Genomic DNA, 19,246 nt, shown 5'->3' with positions numbered 1-19,246 from the left:
GTTAATGGAAGGCAGCTGACTGGGGAAGAGTTGTTGCAAAAATCCTCATTATTATTATTTGTTTTATGATAGATGTCATCCTCTCTCACTGTGTAGTGTCTTCTGAGGAAAGACAGTGCACAGTAAAGTGAAGGTTCCTTTTTGCACCGTCACTGAGGCTCTTCACCAGTCACTGCTGCAGACACTTGGGATGCTCTAAGAAAGATCTTTTGCAAGGTGCTTTTCCCCATTATATATTTAAAAGGTAGAATGACTGTCCAGACAGTAGGGATACTGCCTGGCTACTTACTGAACTTAGACATGAGGATAAGTCCAGAGCAGTACAAGAGAGTAGGACTTAAAATATTTTATGGTCAAGTCAGTAATTTAAAACCAAACCCCTGTTTTGGCTTTTTGGTTTCCATTGTATGTCAAATGTAAATATCTAGATGTAAATATCTCTTAAAAGATAAAACAGGTGACACAACTTTTCTAACACAGGGCTGTCACAACACAAACCTCAGCAGAGGGGCAGGATGATGTGCCTGGTGTCAGTGCAACCACTCCTGGTTCTGTTATGGTGTACTTAAATATTGTGACGCTTTTCTGCCCACTGCTGGCAGGGCAGAGACTCCCAGTCCAATGCTCACCTGTGCTGTCACATTCATGAGTTACTGTGTCATTTGGAAGTATTGGCTTATGCCTAAAAGCATTTCTGTTCCCTGCAATGCAGTTAGAACCAAAATTTGTCCTTGCAGTTGAGTTAGAAATATAAGCTATTGCACACCAGACCACAGGCAAGTGTTGCTTATACTCAGATTTTGAGACCATTAATATAGATGTCTTAATCTCTGTGTGTTGCTTCTGACTTCCTTGGTTGTGTTGGCCCCCGTGTGCACTTCTGGCCCTGTCAGTTATTGTATTTCCACAGAACAAAGCCTCAGGTACAGACAGCAATTGGCACCATTAGACCCTGTGTGTGGCAAGAGCATGGCAATGATCCACTTGGAGTGGAGGTGACTTTGGTGTCCTTGTAAGGTCCTGAGAACGTGATGCCTGAAAAATCCTTCTGGTTAAACACCCATCATGGTCTGTGACACACATGGCAGATGAGGTCCTTTCCAATGGCTTCCTGCATCTTCCAGTGGTGTTCCTGCTTACACAGAGCCAGCAGCCCGTGCAGCAGAGTATCTGTACCTGTGCTGTGCCTGTGCTGCTGGCAGCTAGGGCACTGCTGGTGGGGTGGGCTGCTCCAGGGATGAGGGATTATACAGCAGCTCGGAGTGGGAGCAATATAACCGTGTTGGCTTTGTGCATGGTTAATGGAACAGCTTCTTCACCTGGCTCCTAGCCCTTATTTTAGTGATTTTTAAATAAAAGCTTTCCTTTTATAAAGGATGTTGCTGTTTCTTTTTCATGCACCTATTTGCAGGAATGGTTTTCATTCTCATCTGCTTTCCTCCCTTTTTTTGTTGTATGGTTTGTTTCTTTGGGTTTTTTGTTTGTTTTTTTTTATTTGTTTGTGCTGAGACCTTTTTTCCTCTGCAATTTGATTGATCCTCCTTCTTTCAATTTCACATTGGCTGGCTGCATATGGAACCCCGCCTGGCTTTAGCTGAGACAAAATCGACTGCACACAATTTCCCTCTGACAGCTTGTACAAGAGCAAACATTTCCGAAGAGCTGAAAGTCTAGAAATTCAATCAGCGGAAAACCTACTGTGTGGAACAGCTTTGCTAGTGCTACAGCTCCCTGCTGGGTAGAAAAGCAATCCAGTTACAATAAATCCTTAAGAGTGGAGTCATTTGGGTAAAAGGAAAAACAAAAGCTGGTTTATACAAACTGATTGGAGTCAGACGTTTTGACTTCCCATTCAAAAAAGAGTCAAAGCCCAGGCTTGCTTGGTAATTTAAAGGGGAGATTGGCTCCTTTTATCTATCTCTAGGCCAGAGTTCTTAATATTTTGCTTGTGGAAGAAATATTAAGAGTTTTCAATTTAAGTTAAAATATTTACATTGATGTCAATATTGATGCTGTAACTGACTAGAAATGAGTTGGTCTTTAATGTCCAGTGAAGGCACAATTCCATTTCCAGCCACTCTGATTTTGTTCTGCTGTAGTTACAGAAATGTGAAACTAGGGCAAAACCGGGATCAAAATCAAGGTTTGCATGTCCTGCCAGGACAGCTTGGGCAACAGTTTGTGCTATGCTGCTTGTGTGTCATGAGCTCATGAAGCTGTTGATGCAATCTGGGCTGCCTGACAGACTTTTCTGACTGAAATTAAGAGCTGTGCCTAGTGAGAATGATTTTTTGGTGTTAATTATATTTCATTCTTTAAATACAATCTATTAAAAATTAGCAGCATTAAAAAGCATTTGACATGAAAATAATGTCAACCGAGATGCCAGTAATGACTGTGATGGAATATTTCCCCTAATTTGTATTTAAAAATTTAAATGAAGGTAGCTTGGGGTAATAAAGTCTCCTTGTTGTTTTCCTTTATTTTCATGATTATTTGCACCACACCTCTTTTTGTGCCTTTCTTACTGGACCATATTAAAAGCACCACCAGGCTTGAATTGAAGCAGTCTTTTTAAAGTCAAAATGAACTGTCTGGAAATCTGAGACTTTCTTATCCTTTAATGCCTTTCTGGTGTTTATATAAGACTAGGTAAAACTTTTCTGGGTAAATGTGAATTTTAAAATGTTGCTGTCCCTTTATTAGGTGCATGGGGCCAGTCAAGCCTGCTGCTCTCCATGTAATCTGAATTGGGTTGTCGTCCTTCCTCCCTCCCCTCCCAAATGTGTCTGGTCCTCATGGAAAACATTAAAAATTGTAAAAACATTGTAAAGGATTTCCATGGGCCTTCATGTTTAAATAAGATGTTATAAATAATAGCAAATGAGTACAAAACCTTGCCACAAAGATGGAGTTAAATTGGTTTAAAAAAGAAGGGTGGGATGGTAATCTGATGAGACTGTTTAAACTCCAGTTTCTGTCACAATCACATGCTGAGGGCTTTGTGGATCGGTGATTAAACTGAAGTACTGAAAGTACTGAAATGGAAGTTTCTCTTTCAGCTTTCTTCCACATCTATGGGAAGAGAAAATGTCTGTTGTGATCCCAAGTGATTCCAGTTTTGTCCAAGTGTTTTGTGCTAGTCACAGAGCAGTGTTTGCTATGCCATCTGTGTAAAGGGAGCTGTACCTTTCCAAGGGGAGCTCACTGAGGATTTGCTCACCCTGCTGATGTGCTCAGAACGAGGAAATGGTGCTCTCATGGTTTTTACAACATCCCATATCCTTGATTGGCTTCTCACAGTGCTGGCTTTGGCCTTTCCCATTTTGTGTGGAGTCTGATGCCGAGGCCAGCTTTTGTCAGGTAGCCTCACTGTGTCTGAAATCACACATAACATTGTGCCTGAGGTCACACCCCTGTCACTGGGGGTTGATCTTGAAGTACCTCATGAGCCCTGGGCTGAATGACAGAGTTTTGCTGCCCAAGACCTGTGCACGCACCTTTCTCTGGGCTTGGTCACTGCAAGAAGCTCAGTGGGATCTGCTCTACTGCAAGCAGATCCTGCAAGTAAAAAATCAACCCCCATGTACCTTTTTGAGTGTGTTCCCCGGGGCTGGGGAGGCTTTGTGTGTCTGTGTAGCACTGTGAGGAGCAGGCTGTGCTCCCTGCCAGGGTGTGCTGCACAAGGGCAATGGCTGAGCAATACAGTACTGCTAAGTAATACAGTAAGTCTTGTTAATGGAAATAGGAGAACAAGGCAAAAAAAGCCTTTGAAAGAGGTCCTATAAATATTACCTCCCTCGGTGCTTCAGCAACCCAGGCTTGGCTGGGTCACTGCAAGTTCACTTCCTTTGTTTGAGGACAAGAACTGTCCATAGTTGTGAGGCTCCATTATGTTTTTCTATCAGTGTTTCTTGAGAAAAAAACTCAGTATTTGGGAAAATTAGTCTTTTTTCCTTAGGCTTTCTGTTGTTGCAATGCAACAAACAAAACCCACACTCTCCAACACACACAATCAGAAAACCAGACATTTCCCCTGAAATGGTGAAAAACAGTCTCAAATGCCTTTCCAAGGTCTTTGGATGTCTCTGGGCATCGTTCTGCCCAGCTTGGGAGACAAAACTGTAGCATTGGCCCAGAATTTAGGGTTTTGCATGTCCAGAGTGTCAGAGTTGCATCAAAATGAGGATCTGCTCTATCCTGGCTGGCTGAAGTACCTGTAGCACAATTACCATGTGTATCACCAGAAGTTCTGTTTAAGGAAGATATGCACATCTACATAATTTTTTTCTACACCTTTACTGTTTATGGCAACAGTTGAAAATCTGTTAATATCTTTGACCGTTAAAAAAGAATTCATGAAAACTAAATAATTTTATTTCTGTTTAATTTGTCTGAGAGTGGAAAGGAATTACAAGTTTCTGGGAGCATTGGATATTGCTGTTACTGAGATATCTCCTGTTACTGAGACCATTTCAAGGAGATGCACTTGACAGGTTCTGTGCTCTGGATTGTCTATAAATTGGGGGAGGGTTTTGACAAATTCTGGCAAAAATGACTGAACATATTGAACGCAAATTTTCAATGCATAGAAACAGCTGAGAGAGTCCAGCTTGCTGATAAGCTGAATGTCTCAGTTGCTCTGTGGTTGAAGTTTTGAGTAAAGCAGAACCATGGTGTGGAGTCAGGACTATTGCTATAGGTGCAGATTTCTAAGGCAAAGCATCACCAGCTTTAGGAGGAACCCCAGACTGGAGTTCAATCTCTCTTTATTATAGAACATCAGTCACTGTGCTGCTCCTGTTGTGCTTCATCTTACTTGGGGTAAAGTCCAGCACTTGCTGCCAATAGCCACTAAAAGTAACAGATAAAAGTTTTTGGTCTGGGTGAGGTATTTTCCTTCTAATTGTTATTTGCTATTTTTTTCATCCTAAAGGCCAAATTATTTTGCTGTCACAAAATAGTCATGATAGGGCTGAGCTGAAACTAAAACCAGGCCTAACCAGGAAAATGAAAACATAACATTTATGTTATATCGTGTATTTAATTATTCTTGCTTTGTTTTGTTTTGTTTTGTTTTCCTCACTGTGTTCTGGTACATGTGGGACAGGAGGAGCATGTAATCAGCCCACACTGGAATATGCTGTTTGACAGGGGTGAAAAACATGGGCAATGCACACGGTGCAGTTCCTGGCCCAGTGCTGCCCTGGTGGCTCAGAGCCCATGGGCTGATGGCAGTGGAGCCACTGCCACCAGGCAGCCCCACAGCTGAGAGTGCTCCTGGTGCCCTGGTGGCTCAGAGCCCATGGGCTGATGGCAGTGGAGCCACTGCCACCAGGCAGCCCCACAGCTGAGAGTGCTCCTGGTGCCCTGGTGGCTCAGAGCCCATGGGCTGATGGCAGTGGAGCCACTGCCACCAGGCAGCCCCACAGCTGAGAGTGCTCCTGGTGGGGCTGCCCAGCCTCCCCACTGCTCAACAGTCCCTCAGTCCAGAGAGGGTGGGGAGTTTAGAACAAACTTAGAACCCAGATCCTAAAGGTGCATTATTTAGAGAGTTCTGTAAGGGTTTGAATTTGTGGCATCGAATTCCAAATCTTCTCATTCCCTAAGGGCTCAGTAGTGTTTGGTGAACTGTTTCTGTGCCATCTCCTGTCTTTCCTGATGTTTTCCACCTTGGCCCCACTCAGCCACAGACTAGATTTGAGTTACCTGCTCTGCTCTCCTGCTGAAGCTTCCTAATGCTCTGAAATGCGGTGGATGACCTCAGTAATATGGTATTTAACTTACAAAGCCACAAGGCTTGAGGATGCCTTCCTTCTGACTCCCTAGAGGAAATGACCTATCCCCAAACAGTGAGGCAGGAGAGATAACAAGGAATCATTTTACAAGGATCCACATTTTATCCTCAACAAATCTGATAAAGGACTTTAGTTCTGGTTTTCCTAAGCTGTTTGCCAGTGTGTTTGAGCGATAATTATTTTGCAAAGAAGATGTGAACAGGAGTAGCAGCAGCTAAGCTGGGGAGACTATTGAGCTGCTACAAGGAAATTTTTCATGCAGATGTGAGTGGGTGCAAGCAGTGTGGTGCTTGCATGCGAGCAGCAGTGAAAAAGTAATGTTTCACATATTGTGCTTTTGTATTTGAAAAGTTCAGAAAGAGACCGTGTGTTGTTGCTGCTGCAGTAGGGCTGTCTTTGTTTCTCCTCTTCCAACTAAACTCCTGGAAGAAAAACAAGCAGTAGAATACACCTGCTTGTCTAAAACCTTTAAAACTCTTTGCTTTCTAGTTGTTAGATGAGAGATGTCAATGTATGCCTCCCCCTGATATTTTCTTTTCCATTGTTACTTACTTTGTGTGAAATCTGCAGTACAGTGGCGGGAACTTTACACAGACTTTTATACAGTAACTGCAGCGGTGGATTTTTAGGAGTTTGTATATGAGGGGAGAAGGGATTTAACATTGGTGTTACATTTTTGTTTGTTGCGATTTGATATCCATCCCGATGGAGGGCAGAGAACCACTGAGAGAGGTGCTGCCAGGTGTGGCTTCCTACTGCTTTTTAATTCTGTGATCACAGAACACGTGATTCTGCAGTCCCCGCACAGACGAGTGTCCCACTGATTTCAATGGGAAATGTGCCTGCATCAGGGATAAAAGAGTGGGCCCCAAGTTGTGTACAATGATGCAATCTGATCCCCCTGCTGTGGAAATTGATGTAATCGCATTCTCGTCCTCCCCCCTTTTCTCAACCCTTCTCCCCACCAACCCCTGGTGACTCCTGGGGGGCTTCTCACCAAACAGAGGGGAGGATGCAGCTGTGTGCTGAAGCAGCAGAGGAGAGGAGGAGACCTGCTAGCAAAATGTATGGAGGGTTTTATCCTAGATGTAATCCTAGAAAACAGCTAAGAACCTGCCTGCCCTGAAAAATGCAATCACCTGCTTCTGCTAAATGAGGGGATGTTTCTTGTTTTTAGATGTGACATTCACAACACATCCTCCTCGTGTGTTTAGGGCTGATTTACAGTGCTCCACGAAATGAGCAATCTCATTGTCATCTGCATTCATTCTGTGCAGAGGGACAGGGTTAGTTTTTTCTAGGGCTCTCTGCATTGTTATTGTTGACAGTCTCTGCTTTTCAGCAGTGCTTTTGTGCCCTGGCACAGTGCAGGTTGCTTGGGAATAGTGAACCTTGAGAATGCTGCACTTTGTTGCTGGGCTAGCCGGGCGACCTCTGAGATGCTTCCCTGCTTTGCCATTTCTATGGGGTTTGGGTTTATTTTTTTCCTTTGGGAATTCTAGGCTCAGCTGAATTTGTTCTGTGTTTTGCGGAAGAAAGAGCTTGTTAAAGAATTCCCTGATGACTTTGAAGTGAACTATTTATTTTCTCTCAAGGCTTACTCAGTGTAGCCATTTGCCCCCTCTCCTCTGTTTTTTCACCCCAGTGTTTCCTGAGCTACAAGCATTCTTGGAATATATTAGTTGTAATGAGTTATGTGGGCATCAAAAGTTTTCTTTGAAACTATATGGCATCAACATCTGTTAGCTCTTAGAGAACAGAGACACAGACAAAGGGGCTGATGGGGGGAGGGAGGAAAAAGATATTAAATTCTGGAGTATGAAGTCTCCGTCTCAAAGACTCAGGGGGAGGGGAAGGGGAAATCTGCTAAACCCCATGCTTTGATGTGGGCCGCTGGCCCTGCCATTCCATTTATGGGAATGTGCGTGGCAGACGGGTCTGCACAGCTGCCTGCCCTGCCTGCTTGGGGCTGCCTGCCTGTTCTTACTGCCCTGCCTGTTCTTACTGCCTGCCCTGCCTGCTCTTACTGCCCTGCCTGTTCTTACTGCCCTGCCTGTTCTTACTGCCTGCCCTGCCTGCTCTTACTGCCCTGCCTGCTCTTACTGCCCTGCCTGCTCGCCCTGCCTGCCCTGCCTGCTCTGCCCTGTCTGCTTCATGCTGCCTGCCTGCCCTGTCTGCTCTTACTGCCTGCTCTGCCCTGCCTGCCCTGCGTGTGTCCTGTCCTGCTGCCTCGCCCTGCCCCACCAGCCCAAGTACTCTCTGTCACTTACCTGCCCATCCTGCAGCCCAAATCCTGCCCCATCCCTTGTTGCTACAGTAACATTTTCAAGGAAAATTCCATATGCTCAGTTTTTAGCAAGTGAGATAGGGAATTGGAATTTCTAATAATAGAGGCAACTCTTAAGTTAAAAAGAAATGTTTGGAAGGGAACTTTGTATTTGCTTGTAATCCTCCTGACATCCTTGTGAATCAGCATGCAGTTGCTCATATAAATCAGGTTTTTAAATGGTGTGCATCTGTGGCTTTTCATTGCCTGTAATTAAAAAGCATGAGTCTGTTTTCATGTATTCAGCATCAGTCACCAGTCAGGCATGGTCACCAATGCTGGACTGCTTACAGGAATGTGTGGAGATAGGTTCTGCTTTTATCTTTTTCTCCAGAGCCTCACGGTGCTTGTCCTACATGCCAGGCTGCAGAGGAGAAAAGAAACCTCCATGTCTGTCTTTTCCTCCTGTTGGCTCTGTTTTTAGCCTTAATGTTGATGGCATTGTGCTTTGCTGGGACTTCCTGGCCCATTAAAACCCCAACCAGTTATAAAATGATTAGTTGACATACCTGGGCTCTTGGGACAAAGAGGTGGTTTAAAAAGGAATGTGAACCATCTGTTTTGCCAGCACCTCCTGTTGACAGATTTATGGCTCAACATTAGCATATGTGTCCAGGGTCACACACCTGTGCTTCCTAACAAGGTAATATTATTTAGCAGGGAATGTTTTCATCCTGAGGATTCAGAGCTCTTTGCAAAGGTGGGCATCAAGAATTCCGCTTTACAGTTGAAAAATGAAGGCACAGAGAGATTTAAGTGATTTACCCTACACCACACAGTGAGTCTGTGGTGGAGCAGTTATTGAATCCAGGTTTCCTCCAGCTGCATAAATACACGTCATGCATTAGCAGGAAAAGCCTTAGAGCTATAAACATAATAGAGGAGCATTGATTATCATTCTAGGGAACTTTAAGCCCTTGTGCTGCATGAAAACCTGAGCCTTATAGGAAGACACGGGCTATTCTCACAAGAAAGGCTCAGAATGCAGTATGTTAAAGCTGTAATGACCACTGAACTTGGTGATCCCATCTTAAACCAGTAAGTTATTCTGTCCTCAAGCTCTGTAGCCATTTTCTATGAGCTTGCTTCCCAGTGCATGCCTGGATGCAATCACCTCAGTGCACTTAAGCCTGTCTGTTAAAGAGTTTCTTGGTAACCAAATCTATCATGAAAGGAAGTTGAACAGAAAATCAGATTTATTACATAGCTATGCCCATCTGCCTGCTGTGGTGAAGAAGCCCAAAATAAGCAATTCAGAGAAGCCATTGAGCTTCTCCAGGCTGGAAGGAGGATGAAGATTTGTCCTCTTTCATTTATGTCCTTAGACATGTTCCTCAGTATAATCTATGTTGAAGATAAGAACTTGGGGACAATTGATTTTCCAATCAGCAAGGAGATTAGAGGATAGTTAGAATGAAGTAAGGTAAATAGCTGAATCTGTAGAGTGAGTTCATTTATTCTTCTGAAGTAGCTTCAAAGTGAATTTAAATATAGCAAAAAAAGCAGTCATTTCTTGTTTCAGCTCTATTTAATCTCAAAGAGTGATGTTCTTTTTCAGTTGAAGATGGCTGGACCCTTCAGTAGGAAAGTAACTGCTGATTCTGTACATCTGTTCTAACAGTTGCTCTCAATTATATGGTCTCTTATCTAGCAGAAGTCCTTGAAAAACTGTGTTTTATCCTATCACCTTAAAAATTAGAAGCCTTAATAGTTACAGAATTTCAATAATAGTATTAATGGAAGATGTCACTTTGCAAGCATCTAGCAAGGGTTTATAAATATCCATAAAATCCAGGATTAAAACATCATAAAAATAGTAATGTTCTGTCTTGAAACCAGAATAACAAATAAATAAAAGTGTACCCTAAATTGATCTTCTGAGTATCTACAGGTCTTAACATACATTGGATAAAAGTTCCTAGTATTTTAAGCTATTACTTTTGGTCTTTTTTTTTCTCTATATATTTTTTTATAATTAAATGAGTTAATGACTGAAATGAGCAGGCAGGTAGCCTTTGCTGGGTGCAGGCTGCAGTGACTGACCTCTGAAAGAGGATGCTCATTTGCCCACTACAGCAGAAGTGACAAAAATACTTGCAAAGAGCATGTTTCATTGTTGTCACTACCTGATTTCCACAGGCTGGTGGAAAGAAATAGGTTAGAAATATGAAGAAAGGATTTGTGTTTCGTCCTGTTGGAAAGCCTGGTCCACATGTTTGTTTTGGGCAAAAGAGGTTCAGCTGCATATTGCTATCAACCTGGAACCAAAAGTACCATGTTTCCTTTCTTGTTCGGGTGGCCACCATGAAGGCTTTTGTGCAAATGTCCATCTGCTGTCCTTGTTCACTTCCTCAACAGGCTCATGTTCATATTCCTGTCAATGGGCTGTCCTTGAAAGTGTACCATACAAGAACTGCTCCTGGTACCCATTTGAGGGCCTGTAACAGGGATGTAAAGGTATTGGGGACGTTTTCTGCCTCATAAGCCTTTAATAGTCTGTGATCCTTTGTGACTGGAGTTTAAGAGTGGGGTTGTTTTTGTTTTCTTGCCATCCTGTCTTTATCACCACAGTATTTTACCAGCAGCTGGAATTGCTCTACAGGTAACTTCTGTGAGATGAGACTGCAGGAATTCCAGTTCTGTGAAACGGGTGGATGCAGATGTGTGATTTCAAAGTGTTCCCATGTTATTATGGCTGGGAGTTACTGCTCCAAGAGAACAGAGGCAGTCAAACTGAAGGCGTTTGTGTTTTACCATTTTATTTTTGGAACAGGCAGATTAGTGTGATCTTTATGCTAAGGTCCCAAGGGATGAATTTTGGTGTCTGTGGTATAAGACCCATTGTGTCCTGCTCTCTCTGTTAGGAGGACCTTGATTTGACACAAAGGCCAACAAGGCAGATAAAGGCAGTAAAATCCTAAGTCACAGCAGTTAAACCCATCCAAGATCATCTATCACAGATCTTAGAGGAAAAGTCTGTTTTCTTAAGAACTCTACCTGCTGTGATTGTATAATGAAGAAATTTTATCTGAGAGAAGCTTCAATGCATGGTGGAGGAAGAAAAACCTTTCTGTAATGACAGAGCACAGGTTGTTATTTCAGAGAAAGAAAACATTATAGAAGTTGAGCTTGTTTCTTCTGCTGAGCAATCTACATTATTGCAGTTGCAGTGTGTATTTCAATGTGGGTCTAAAAATTAGAGTCACCTTGACTTCTTCAAGTGTGAGCTGGTTTATGCATTCTCTACAGAATGTTGCATCCTAGTGAATTATCTTTATTATTAAGTTACCCAGAATGGCAAAGTTCAAAAAAGTAAGACCACTTTTGCAGAAGAAAAAGGGAAATAGGCTGTAGAAGAATAATATTAGGCTTAAAACAAGGCATAAATGTGTATTGCTCTAGTGTTTTTCTGTATGGCGTATGTTTAATTCTTGCATGTATTCACCTGGTTTCAATTTTCATTATAGTGGGGCTTGGCATATGTACTTTTATCTGTGTAAGGCCCTGGGTTTATAGATTACTTATGAACAGAGAAGGAAAGGAAGCTCTTGTTCTAAATAGAATACTGTATAGAGGAGTGTGTGGTTTATTTGAAAAAGCTTATGAGGGGGATCTTCAAGCATTTTTGAAAGAGACTATTACAATGAAGTCTTCATTTCCAAATGCCAAGAGAGCAAGATGCATGCCCAAAGCACATTCTTCTCTTTTGCCTTTAAGTAGTGATTGCACAAAATTGTGTCCATAAATACCTACTTTCATGTACTTTTGACTGCATGGGTACCTGTGCATGGAAGCTGCTGGCCTGGCACAATGTCCTCTCCACATATATCTGACTATCAGCAGTTTATTTATTTTATTCCTTATTTATTTCATTTTCAAGTTTTAAGCCTGGCTGTGTAAATCTGTCTTTAAAGAATGATGACCTCAGGATAACTGCTTCCACTTACATTAGATAAATAACATAGATAAATAATAAAGTAGTAATAAAGAAACTACACAGTCATTTGAGGTGTCAGTAGGCTTCCTTGTGCTGAAGCCTGGCTTGAGCTGATCATAGTTACACATGGCTGTGTTTCCAGTCCATGGGAAATTTCAGATGCCCAAAGGGGAGCAAGGTTCCTTCCATCAACTGTTTTTCCAAAGTCTTTTTCCTTTTTCTCTTCAAGTCTGGGCAAGACAAAAATAAAGTAAGACAATACTGACTGCTTTGGGATTTGGATAGGTTTCCTGAAGCATATTCAGTAGATGAGGCTTTCACTTTTTCAGTCTGCTAAGGACTTGCTGTATGAAAATCAGACTTATTTTGGAAACTTGCTTCCTGCAAGTGAAGCTGAAACATTCAGAATGGCCACTTGGCACCTGACAGGCCCTCAGTGATTTGGTTGAACGGCCAAAGGGCATCCTCATTCTCTTGAGCCTCTATTTCTTGGGATTGTTTTTTCTACATCAAGAATTGAATTTTGTGCTTAGGTGACACAGCATTCTTGTTGGCAGTGGCTATAAAATAATTTAAAATCTACTCAACACATTAGAATTACCACATATCTTGTCCCTCGCAGTCTTGTTGTGAAATGCGTTTCTTCAGCTTCGGTCATTCCAAAGCTTTATTGCATCAATATGAGAATAAAGAGAAAAAACCCCATGTTTCAGTCAGATGGTTAAAAATGGGGAGGAAAGGTTTTTGGTTGATGATTTGTCATTCTGCATGTGTTGTGCAAAAAAAAAAAAAAAGGTATATATGATTCCTCGACAAAAACTTCATTAAGCATAAAATGCATGTATATTTTCTGCCAAAAATGTGGAAAATTCAGTATCTTAAGGCTAAATAAAGGTATTTTAATGAGGTGTTTGAAGAGGGAGAGAGGTAAAGCAACTTGTTTCTACTTGAGAAGAGCAACACCTTTTAGAAAAATGTTAATTAGTGCAATATTGACTTGAGATGAAATACAAGGAGTAGGGGGCCCAAGCTTTAAAAATGTGCTTGTTATCATGATAACCCACTTAAATCAAAGGTTATCCTTTGAGATATCTAATACACTGGAGCAAAACTGTATTGTAGGTCAGGCACAAGCTGCTGAAATACACGCTCTGGTTGCTATCAGGAGCTTTGGCTCTCGTGTGACATAAATGTGCTGGGTGTCGTGGGGGTGACATGGAAAGGCAGAGCCAGGAGAGGGAGGGGGTAATACTGCAGAGCAAGCTTGGAGCAACCAGTGGATTTAGGGACTAGGAGGCAGCACTAGGGGATGTGACCACAAATACGCCTGTGCCGAGCCTGGAAGGTGAAGTCAAGGAGCTCAGCCTCAAGGTGGAAGCAGAAAGGGAGCCAGCAAAGGTGATGTAGGCAAATGAAGGGTGAGCATTTGGGTTGCAACATTTTCAGATGGCTGGTGAGAAGGAGGTCAATAGCTGGAAGCCCCAGAGTGTCTGGCCTTTGTCTCCAGAGACTTGTATCAGGAAGAAGACTGCACAGGGCAGTTAGGGCTGAAGTTGAGGTTAAAAAATTAAAATTTCTATTGACTTAGAATTCATTGATGTCTGATTGCATAGCAAAGGTGGGAAGTGAGTGACGATTGCTGGACTTGTACCCAACTGAATAGAAGTCCTGGGGTGTGGGAGTTCTTAAAGGTTGTTTTTCCCCTCATGTATGTATATACTCAGCAACATTTCTGAGGGAGTTGCACTAATTAACTCTTCTCTCCACCCCCACCCTCTTAAATCTGAGCTGAGTACAGCAGCGCCTGTCAGAGTGGGATGAATGGGGCACAAGGTCCTTTCTAGCCAGGCCAGGCAGCCAGCTGTTCTGGGTTGTGAAGCACATATTTGAGCCTGAATCTTAGTCATTCCCTGTGAGCTGTGTTGGTAGCCAACAACAGCCAACTTCTTTATCTGGGAAACTCCTGGTGAGGTAGAAGCACTTACTCTAGATGGGTTCCTGTCCAGCAACCCATAGCCATGGCATGCTGGAATAATCCTTCTGTGTAAATGTTTCTTTTCTTTATTCTTTCAACTGCTCGCTGACCTCATTTATGTAGTATTTCACAGGGTACATCTGGTTTTGGTTGTTTCATGACTCAGTGGTGCAGTTTGAAAAGGCAGTGCTGTGATTTAAAGCATTGTGTCAGGACAGTGATATACAGCTGCCTATGACCCAAATGTTGTTGCTGTTTGGGCACTGTTCCTGCCGTGGTGGCTGCTGAGGGCCCTGTGACAGCCTGGCTGAATGCAGAGCTATTCCTGGCTTTTTCATCCCCTCGAGCCTGTGTCCTCCTTGTGCTTGAGCACACTTGTCCCTAGTGTCAAATATTCCTGCCTGGATGTAGTGTTTGCTTCCCACTTGAGCTTCTTGAGCTGTGAATTCTGTTTTACCACTGACCCTTTTCTTTCACTCTAGCCCACATTGTGAATTTGTGTTGCTGAGAGTAGATGCACTGTTTTATCCACTCCAAGGCAATTTGCGTGGGTTACTGGCAGAATATTATGCAGGATGAGCTGCAGTCAGAATTGTTTTCTCTGATGCTTGCTCAGCTTTTATACTTTTCTTTTGTGTGAGTTTACATACACTGCCCAGAAACCTTTTCTCAGGCAGGTGCATTCTGGTGTTTATCCAGGTAGCAACATCTATCTCAGTGGTGCTAAAAATATTCAGGTAACTCTCTAGTAGTTTTTTTGACAGAAAAGTTAATGATGATAAGATGAATGAGAGAGTATATATTTTTTTTCTCCTGCATTTTTTTCCCTGTAAAATCTTAAGAGTTGCCCACACCCTTCTCAGATACATGTCTGTCTATCAAAGATAATACATGTCAGAATCTTCCACAGAGGAATACCTTTGGCTGGGAGCTGAGGAAGTGTGCTTAAACGTGTCACTAACTGTTCAAACAATACTCTCATCAGTTTCAGGATGGATTGTCAATTTATATGCTGTCTAACAGTTATATTATGGTTCAACAGCATGAAAAACACTTTTTAGAATGTGTTAATTTATAATAATTTGGTTTAAGGCAGAAACACTTACTGGAAATTTGCCTGCATTAAGTTACTACTTTAACTTAAATAACTAGGAGCTAGAGAAGGAGTGAAACTAGACTGGAATATAAAACATATTTGCTTAAGACCCATGTAATGATTAAAAGTGAGGAAATAAGGGAGCTAGCATAATGAATATTAATGCTTCACTCTGCTGTTCTACACTGCCTGTCTTGTTCCACTGTTTTCCTTTGAGTTACTTGATAGTGCATTTTTCATCAACAAATGTGTGCTTGTTTTAAAGTGATGTCTTTTGACATATGAAAAATCACAACAATTAGTGGCTTCTGAGTTTTGTAGAGCATGAGATTAATGACATTTTAACAGGCAGTGTTTGATACCCAGATGCAATGCTTGCCTAGCTAAAATTTTAGGAGGTGAAAGCTACCATCTGATAGTATTCTCACAGAGACACCACAAGTACCTACCCATTGCATATTTGCTGATCAGAAATACAGAAAATAGGGTTTTTTCCCAAGGAGAGTGGGAATTCCAACACAAGAAAACACCAAATGAAACAATTACTCCATATTTAGTATTGTGGGAGAGCAGAGTCACTTCTATATATCATTATCTATTGGGGCAGGCAGAGGTACGCCCTCACAGATTCATGGAAAATTGTGACGTGGGGGAATTTGATCAAATCCAAATTTGATCATCATGTTGCAGCAATATGATGTGTTATGCCAATGTTTTGTGTCTTCTTTTCATTCTCTGTTTGTTCTTTCCATAATTTTTAAGGTAATGATTGATATTAATCAGCACATGCCCAGATAAAGAGAGGATTTTTACTGGAACAAAAGTAGTTTTTTTTGTGGTGTTCTACCTGCAAAGATAAATCCAGAATGTCAGCTTTTATAGCAGCATTGTGCTGTGCTGTATCCCAGCATTCAGGCCAGTTTGCCAGCATTTCTCAGAGGCATTTGTCCTGCAAGGTGTAACTTTACTTCAGGGGATGTGATTGTGAAGAGGCAGTATTTTCAGGGTTTCTGGGCTGGGTATCCAGTATTGTTGGTGAAATCTAATTTTTAACATGCTACAGAAATTGATAGTGAAGAATTCCTAAGATATGGTTTTGTGGCTTAGTTACTCTGTTATAACTAATCTCAAAGAATAACATTTAGGCATGTGGAAGGTAAAGAACCTGTGCCAACTTTTTCAAGAAAAAGAGGTGAACTTCCTTTATCATGATCAAATTCCTTAACAATAAAGCTAATGAATACAACCAGACATTAATTTTCACAGGTTACTCCCTTATCTTTATCTTCTACTGAAAGCTCTCCAAGGTCAACTTCCAGCCCACAGGTTGATGCTGAGAATTCTGGCTCTGAGCTGCTGGTCTGTTTTTGCAGATGCAGCTGGAATGGCTGTGAGTGCAGCATGCCAGTTTTTCAGGCCCATATCCTTCTTTGTCACCATAACTTTATCAGAGGCAGAGAGTGTTTGGGGAGAATCCAGGGAGCTGGACTGCAGTCGGTGACACTGGTGCTGCCAAAGCTTTGGAATGGCTGAGAGCAGTCAGGACATGAGGATAGCTGCCATTGCTTGTGGTTTAGCTGGGGTGGGGTGATGGAGCTGGAAGGGTTTGCTAGTAAGAGAGTGAGAATGCTCTCCAGAGTGTTTGTAACTGGGATAAGCTCCACATCCCACTGATGCCCTTTATGACTACTTCAGCACCACTGCAGAAATGTTGTTTGGGTCTGAGATAAGTTCGTCTGCATAACTATGGCATCTGCTTCTGTATTGTTCTAGACATACTGGGGTTGACAGAATTTAATTAATTTCAGAACTGAAGGCTCAGGCAGCTTGTCAGAATCTGTTATCTGCTTTTCTTGGGTGACCTCTGGCATAAGGAAGTTTTCTGTTTCTTGGTGGAACCAAGTGATGACATTCCTCTGTGGGTAGTGAAGGCCTTTTTTCTTCTTTATCATTTCCATTTGGAGTTTTTTAATCTTGCTTGATTGAAAGAACATTGAAAGACTAAATACTACTCTATAAAATTATTTAAATATGATCTTTTTTTTTTCTTTCCCCTGTATAGTCAATTCATCTTCACCAAATTTTTGTCCAGAAGTATGTCCAGAGCATTGTAAAATAGCAGCAAATGCATTGACTACCACTAATAAGGTGATTGACTTCTTTTCTGGAAAACAGTTTCTGTGTTATCATTCATGTTATAAATTAATCTGGCAATAATAAATGCATATTTTTAACAACTCAACACTTTCTATGTAATGTATTTATACTTAATTTGTTTTGTTTTCAACAGGATTTATCTGGGGAAGGCTACAGAGACACTATTGGTGATGAACACTTTCATCTAGAAGGTATTTAAAGAACAACATTTTTTGGTTAATATAAAGGAGTATTGGAATAAGTTAGTGAATAAATAAGTGTGAGAATGCATATATTTAGAGTGCAGTTCTTGATCTACTAATGTGTCATTTGCCTGAAAAAATTGTTAAGATGGAAATACGGTATTATTTCTGTATCTGCTACTACTTGTATTGGAAAAAGTCACCCAGCTGAATCACAGGGACCAAATGTTTTAATTCAGGGTCTCACCATTTTCTCCAGGTACTTCTCCTGACATTGGTAGGGGTGATGGATGTCACTGTCCCTGGCAGAGGTGGCAAATGAGTGAAACTGTTAGCTCTGGGTTGTGTGGGACACTGCACTCCCTTCTGGCTTATACAAACCAGCCTTAGAAACTCCCACCTTAATTTCTAATAAGGACTAGAGACTCTTACTCAACACATTTTTCTTGAACATGAATGGAATCATTATTGCCTCAGACAGTTTCTCTTTCCATCTCATCTCCTCCTCTGTGATCAGAAAGTTGAGATGGAATTGTTGTTGTGGTGGGAAGGACTTTTGGTGCCTGTGGGTAAGGATGCTGTGTTCTGCCAGAGAGCACATCCGAGGTACCTTGAGCTTCAGGGACCAGTGGGGGTTCTGAGTGCAGGAGATGAATTTGTTGCTCCTTCCTTTCAAGGAAATGAGTCTTCAGAAACCTCTAGTGTAACAAGGTTGCATGGGCTGTGTGCTGGATTTATATTATACGCTAGTGGAAACAATATGCCCAGTTTACTTACAGCAATGAGCCATGTCAAGCTTAATCTGGAAATTTCTATACTTTTATAATCCAATCATTTGTTTCTGGTATTAGAAGCTTTTGTATAACTAGAACATGAAAGATTCTCTGTTAAGAATGTCTGCCTTCCAGTTCCTTACCTGTGCAATGTGGTAATACACTGTGAGTCTTGGATTACAAGTTTTTCTCATCTCTGTGGTTTACAAAGACTGCATGTCTCATACGTGCCATAACATAGAAATTTTGGCTGGTGCTTGTAGGCTGTTGTTTATCACAATGGCAAACTATACTTGCCATGATGGAGTCAGTGTTTGCTAAGTGGTTTTGTATTTAACTTCACCACAGTTTTCCAATCTTCCCTTGCTAGGACATAGGGTAGGATTTTAATTTTAGAATTATAGGAGAAACAACTTCAGACAGGATATTAAATGTCAGCAAGGTGAACAATTTCATTTTCTTTGTCTCATTCTATCTTTCCTTGCCTCTAATTATTTTATTTTGTTGTGTAACATTATCTTGCATAGCAAACATAATGTTCAATATATAATATTTTTGAGCTACTCAGCAGCAAGATTCTTTTTATTAGAATGTAAAGCCTTTTAGGCAACTGTAATTTCAGTCTTTCAGCAGTTTCACATTATTGCTTCTGATGAGTCTCCTTTGTTACGAGGTAGCTGGGTAGTGAAGACCAGATTTAGATACCAGCAGTGGTCGATCCTTTGTGTGCTGTCACCATGGAAGGGCTGTTCTGTGGCATCTTTCCAGCTGGGAGGAAGATGACTGTTCCCACCCTGTGCTCAGGCAGTGCATGCAAGTTGTCAAAGCTTGCTCCTTGTCCCTTCTGCTCTCAGATCTCCAGGCTGTGCTTTCCATGCTGGGGACAGTGTTAACCACTTCCTATTTCATTCAGATATTGAAAATCTTATCATTATCAGACAATACAACAATCATTGTGTTAAAGCATCCTTTTTGTGTAATTTTTTACTTGCATCATACTTT

The 19,246-nt window shown here is 41.6% G+C and overlaps 1 protein-coding gene across 1 annotated transcript in view; it reads left to right on the top strand.

Moving 5' to 3' along the window:
- NKD1 (NKD inhibitor of WNT signaling pathway 1) overlaps positions 1-19,246 on the top strand; it is a 105,876-nt gene that overhangs the window by 51,608 nt on the left and 35,022 nt on the right. Inside the window, exon 4 of the mRNA XM_041458809.1 lies at positions 17,423-17,480. Within this exon, the coding sequence (XP_041314743.1) occupies positions 17,423-17,480 (58 nt within the window). The remainder of the gene's footprint in view (positions 1-17,422; positions 17,481-19,246) is intronic.

Source organism: Pyrgilauda ruficollis, unplaced genomic scaffold (assembly GCF_017590135.1).
Source record: "Pyrgilauda ruficollis isolate IOZ18807 unplaced genomic scaffold, ASM1759013v1 scaffold13, whole genome shotgun sequence".
Taxonomy (NCBI): Eukaryota; Metazoa; Chordata; class Aves; order Passeriformes; family Passeridae; genus Pyrgilauda; species Pyrgilauda ruficollis.
Note: the sequence above shows the minus strand (reverse complement) of the source record. Positions and strands in the feature narration are given on the sequence as shown.